Raw genomic sequence first — 5,242 nt, forward strand, 5'->3', positions numbered from 1 at the left:
TAAAAATACTATGACTATTTGCATTCCCCAAGCTGTGATACTTGATATGTAGGTTCAAGCTTTATTTAATTTAGAAAAAAATGTTGTAAATAATATTGAGTTTCCCACTCAAGAATATGGCATTAGAGCTCCTTATTTATTCAAGTCATTCATTTATATCTCCAGTGGAGTTTAGGTTCGACTGGAAGCCAAGAACACCTTTGGAATTATGACACATCTAGTAGTATCTGGGAAATTGATGGGGCAGTCCCCTGACATTTATTTGCATGAGACAAGGAGGTATCTACTAAAAGAGAACTAATTCTCAGAGAGGAGGGTGACAGATAACAAGTGACATCAATAATGGATCCTTAGATGTGAGTGGGGAACAGGCAGGGCGGAGAGCTCTGAAAAGAGCACAGCACCTCCTGTCGCACCGATATTCCCTTCAATCCATTCTTTATTCGTATTTAGATTTTCCACAGGAGAAACTCTGTTATTAAAAGGAGAAAATACTGTGTTCCTATGAATTGTTCAAGTTGTTAGGTCACATGTGTATTTCTTTGCTGTTCCTCTAGCAAATTATAATCCTAAATGAGAATGGGGTCCTCTGGTCTTCACCACAGAACACAGCCCAACCTTGAACACAGATAACTCAGCAGATAATCAAGACTTGACCCAATGGACACAGTAAGTGGCTGGCCAGCCTGTGGAGGTGGCAGCTGTGCTTGGCGGGGGAGAGAGGAGGACATTACCAGGGGAAGTGGTATACCCACCAAAGGAAGCTGAGTAGGTAAAAAGAAGGGTGAAGATTAGCAGAAGCTCAAAATAGTACCTGGTGGCAATGTAGAGTGCTTGTCTAAGGGCGCAATTCCTGGAGAAACACAACTGCAGGTACGGGGGTGGGGGGAGTGTTAAAGGGCTTTCATTCAGTCATTTGGGTAAAGGGGTGACATCTACAAAGGGAGCCAGAGCAGGAAAGGAAACTGCCGTATGTTTGCTGGTTTCTCAGCTCATGTGTGACATTTCCTGTGGACTTCTGGTGTGGGGGCTTGAAGAGCGGACATTTTGCAGAAGGAGATTCTGAAAAAGTAGGTGGGCCAAGGGCCTGGACACGTGGTTGACTGATGTTGGTGAAATACACTTTTAATTTTTGGGTTGGAGACCTCTGGAGAAATAGGCCATAGTAATGTATGCTATTTTCTTCATGAAGTCTTAAATATCATTTGGGTTAGTTGGTTGGATTTTTTTGATAGCTACAGTATATTGGATATTTTTCTGATTTTGTATGTTAATTAATTTATATTTCATCTATTTCTCAAAATCAACAAAAATTTGAACGCACAAAATAATCACTGAAGTAAATTGCAGTAACAAAAGTAAATATAAGAAATGCCAAAAATATGAGGGAGGGGAGAGAAACATCTTTAACAAAAATAAATTAATTTTAAAAATGCCAAAAATTAAGTTAAAGGTGGCAATGGAGTAGGAAATGAAGAGAAAATTCTATTTAAAACACACCAATCATGAGGTTTCAGTGTAGGTTAGCTACTACCATTTTATGTAAAATAGGTTTTGATTATTCTAGTAGTCAAATCAAATAGAAATTTATGATATATAATACCCTTTTACCCTCATTTTAAGTGATCGTTTAACTCTTTTTAAGTGTTTTCTTTTATAAGCACACACAAACACACCATTTAAATAATTTAAGCAGTACAAATTATATACAATAAAATAAGGATTCTGCTCTCCTCTGTCAGAGGTGCTTTTCACATATGATATGTGTCTTTGCGTTCTTCCTTCTATGTATTTTTGGCTGTTGATACGTGAGAGTGAGGTCCAGAGAGACCTATGAGAGAAAGCTTCACTGTAGGTGTTCTGGCTTGAGTCAGCCTTGTCCTTTACGGTTGTAGTTTCTATGTATTTTTTTAAAAACTAAAAGGTGATAACTAAAATGTTGATTCTTGAGTGTAGAAGAATAAATATTGATTTAGAACTTTTTCAAACATTCCTGTATATTCTAAATGTTCCATATTTACTATATATTATATTATTATATATTAAATTTAAAAATAAAAACCTATGTCAACTTAAATAAATAATACCAGTCGGTTCCTAAGGGCACAGAAACAAAAAGAAGACTTTAAAGCAGGGGCTGAAATTTTAGGCCAGCTGGTAATGTTTATATAGTAAAAAATATCTATGAGAGACTAACATACATTGTTTAGCAGTACTAATATGCTGCATATAGCTTTTTGTTTTTCTCAGTTTTATGAATAATTTATAAATTATTCACAGTTGAATCACAGCCCCAGTTTAAGACTGATCTTCTTCTCCATTCTCAGACTGAGTTCTGCACAAATAGCTTATTCCAGCATTGAGGACCCACAAACCAACTTAGAAGTCATGGCATTGGGAATATTCCTTTATAAGTCTCCATTAGCTCTGTACAGACCAAACAGTCATCTGCAGCCACTGGCTGAAGTTAAAGTCTTTACCACAAATGTTTACTGAGTGTCTATTATGCACTAGACATTTTGGTAGATACCAATAATATCTAGCAAAGATAAATACATAGAGATCTTGTTTTCAAGCTGAGTGATAGGAATGAGTCACTCAGATGACTGGAGGGTAATATTTCTGAGCGGCTCTGGTATAGATAGAAGCAAAAAAAACTCAAGAAAGAGAGTTAGCACAAATCCTACAGGTAAAATTGCCTGCAGCCTGGCTTATTTTTCTTTCTCAGTAACTAAATTATACATTCATCATTATAGGCTGGTAAGCATATTTGAAAATTAAGAAGATATCTTTTGGAATTTTCCTTTGTGTTTGGAGTCCGAAATGTTATGCTTTATAGGCTTTGGATATAGATTGTTTTTCCCCTGTTGGTAACAGTTCTCTAGATTTTGAATCAAAATTTGCTCTAACAGTTTGTTTCTTTCTTTTTCACAGATCAGCCCAAATTTGAAGCACAATTCACAAGTGTGGTTGGTTCACCGACGACCTCTAGGCTTCATTTTACACTGCAGGGTAATTTACAGTCTTTCTGATAGCATCATATTGTGCACTGATGCTTGTCCAGCTTAATTTTGCTGCCTAGGTTCACAACCAAGCTGTGATCTGCATGACATCAAAGTAGGGAGCTAGTTCATTTGAAAAGAATTAAGATCCAACTGAGAATTAGCTGAAAAATACAAAAGATTTGCTTTACCAACTACATATAGGGCAAAGATTACTTGTAAGAGTTTTATCCTTTATGTTCAATATTCATAAGTGCTGATCCTTGCAAGAGTTCTCTTAGGAGGCTCCGAAAATACTAATTACATGGTGTAGGGATATCTAACTGCTGTGGCTACTTTCTGACAGATTACGTTGGGAAGACGTTTACCCAGAAGGAATGTTTTAACGCCTACTCAGCATACTAGCAAGAGCAGTTCTTTTCCAGAAATTCAGGTTCAGTTGAAAGTGTTTTCCAAGCTTAAAGTCAATGAAGCCCACCTTATTTGGGGAAGTATTTGCTGAGTTGTATTATACTAGAACCAGCTGGCTTATTTGAGTTATAATAAGGGTTGAACATCTGAAGAAGTCCTTAAAGTAGATCCAACTCCTATTTGCTGTTCTAAGAAATGCATTTTAAAAAATACTTTTGATTTCATTGATTTTACAATGTGAATGTTCTCATTCACGCCTGTCTTGGCAAGGGCTTCGTGAGACATTTTTATTACTGTCATTTAAAATAGCGAACTATTCATCACCTGTGTACTTTAAGCTTTACATCCAAATAACCTTTAAGTTGAAAAGTCGAGTTGGGAGTGAAAATTAGCATTCACGGCCTCTTGTTTTAGCCTGAGATTGAATGACTAAGAAGGAGACGCATTTACTGTTTACAATGCTGAAATAAAATATTCTCCGTCCCTATCAACAACAGGACAGTAGGGACAGGTGGAGGCAATAAGCTCTTAAACCACCGTTCATGGGGACTGTGGAGACCTGCAGGATCCATACTATTGCACTGATCTTAAGTGGTTTCCAAAGAATTCCTTCCCCCGTAAGTCAAAAGGGATTTGGAATTTATGGCTAAAACCAATGCGATCAGATACTGCGGAAGAAGATGGGAGAAAGAGGTCCTGGATGGCGCTTATGGAGGAGCGGGGTCGCCTGTGGTCGCCGGGCACCCAGCGCGGCACGAGACCGGCGACTGTTACGTGTCATCAGCGGCTGTTACAGCTCGTGGGCCCCGGTCCCCAACGCCCGGAGGCGGCCGGAGCCATCATGCCCAAGAACAAAGGCAAAGGAGGTAAAAACAGGCGTAGGGGGAAGAACGAGAATGAATCTGAGAAAAGGGAGTTGGTCTTCAAAGAGGACGGACAGGAGTACGCGCAGGTCATCAAAATGTTGGGAAATGGACGACTAGAAGCAATGTGCTTCGATGGTGTGAAGAGGTTATGTCACATCAGAGGGAAACTGAGGAAGAAGGTTTGGATCAACACCTCAGACATCATACTGGTTGGCCTGCGGGACTATCAGGAGAACAAAGCCGATGTGATTTTGAAGTACAACGCGGATGAAGCCAGAAGTCTGAAGGCCTATGGGGAGCTTCCAGAACATGCTAAAATCAATGAAACGGACACCTTTGGTCCCGGAGATGACGATGAAATCCAGTTTGATGATATTGGAGATGATGATGAAGACATTGATGATATCTGAATTGAACTCATGGTTTCTGAATATTGTTCTGCACTTTGGATTTTGGCCATCATCTGATAAGAAGACTAACATGTCAGCATGAATGCAGTTAAGGAACACAAGGTTTATTTTCATTGTTTTTAAAGTATTATATTTCTTTAAGTGAAATGTTAACACTTTACTCTTTTGATGTAATGGAACTGAGGGGGGAAAGACCACATTATCTGCTGTTTAAGAAAATGGAAAGAAGAGAGAAGAGAAAATAAATGTTTCAAAACTAATGAATGTTTTGAATAAATTGCTTATCATCATGGTCAGTGATAAGCCCTAGTTCCAAATACTTTTTTTCAGTCTTTCTGTATGTTCCAATTACTTAGATGTTCTCTTTGATTTTTGATAAAATTTAAGGAAGTCAGAAATCTACATTTGAAGTCAAGAAAACCGACTATTTTCATATTTATGTAACTGTATTTTATACTGTTTCATAATGTTCTTTCCATTAATTTATGTTGTAACCATTATAAAAAAGCATTTCTAAAGTGCATTGTAGAATATGGAGTTGAGTAGCAATTTT

General features: G+C 37.8%; 1 protein-coding gene across 2 annotated transcripts; it reads left to right on the forward strand.

Annotated features, from left to right (window-relative positions):
- Positions 1-4,254: 4,254 nt before the first annotated feature.
- Positions 4,255-4,689, forward strand: LOC118617550 (eukaryotic translation initiation factor 1A, X-chromosomal-like). Of its 2 annotated transcripts, XM_036243545.1 has the most exons (2): positions 4,255-4,458; positions 4,510-4,689. In XM_036243545.1, the coding sequence occupies exons 1-2, from the start codon at positions 4,255-4,257 to the stop codon at positions 4,687-4,689; spliced, it is 384 nt and encodes a 127-aa protein (XP_036099438.1). The 2 variants fall into 2 exon arrangements, with proteins under 2 accessions (XP_036099438.1, XP_036099437.1); XM_036243544.1 differs by having other exon boundaries at positions 4,255-4,689.
- The last annotated feature ends 553 nt before the right edge of the window (positions 4,690-5,242 follow it).

The sequence above is a fragment of the Molossus molossus genome, unplaced genomic scaffold (genome assembly GCF_014108415.1).
Source record: "Molossus molossus isolate mMolMol1 unplaced genomic scaffold, mMolMol1.p scaffold_m16_p_5, whole genome shotgun sequence".
Lineage (NCBI taxonomy): Eukaryota > Metazoa > Chordata > Mammalia > Chiroptera > Molossidae > Molossus > Molossus molossus.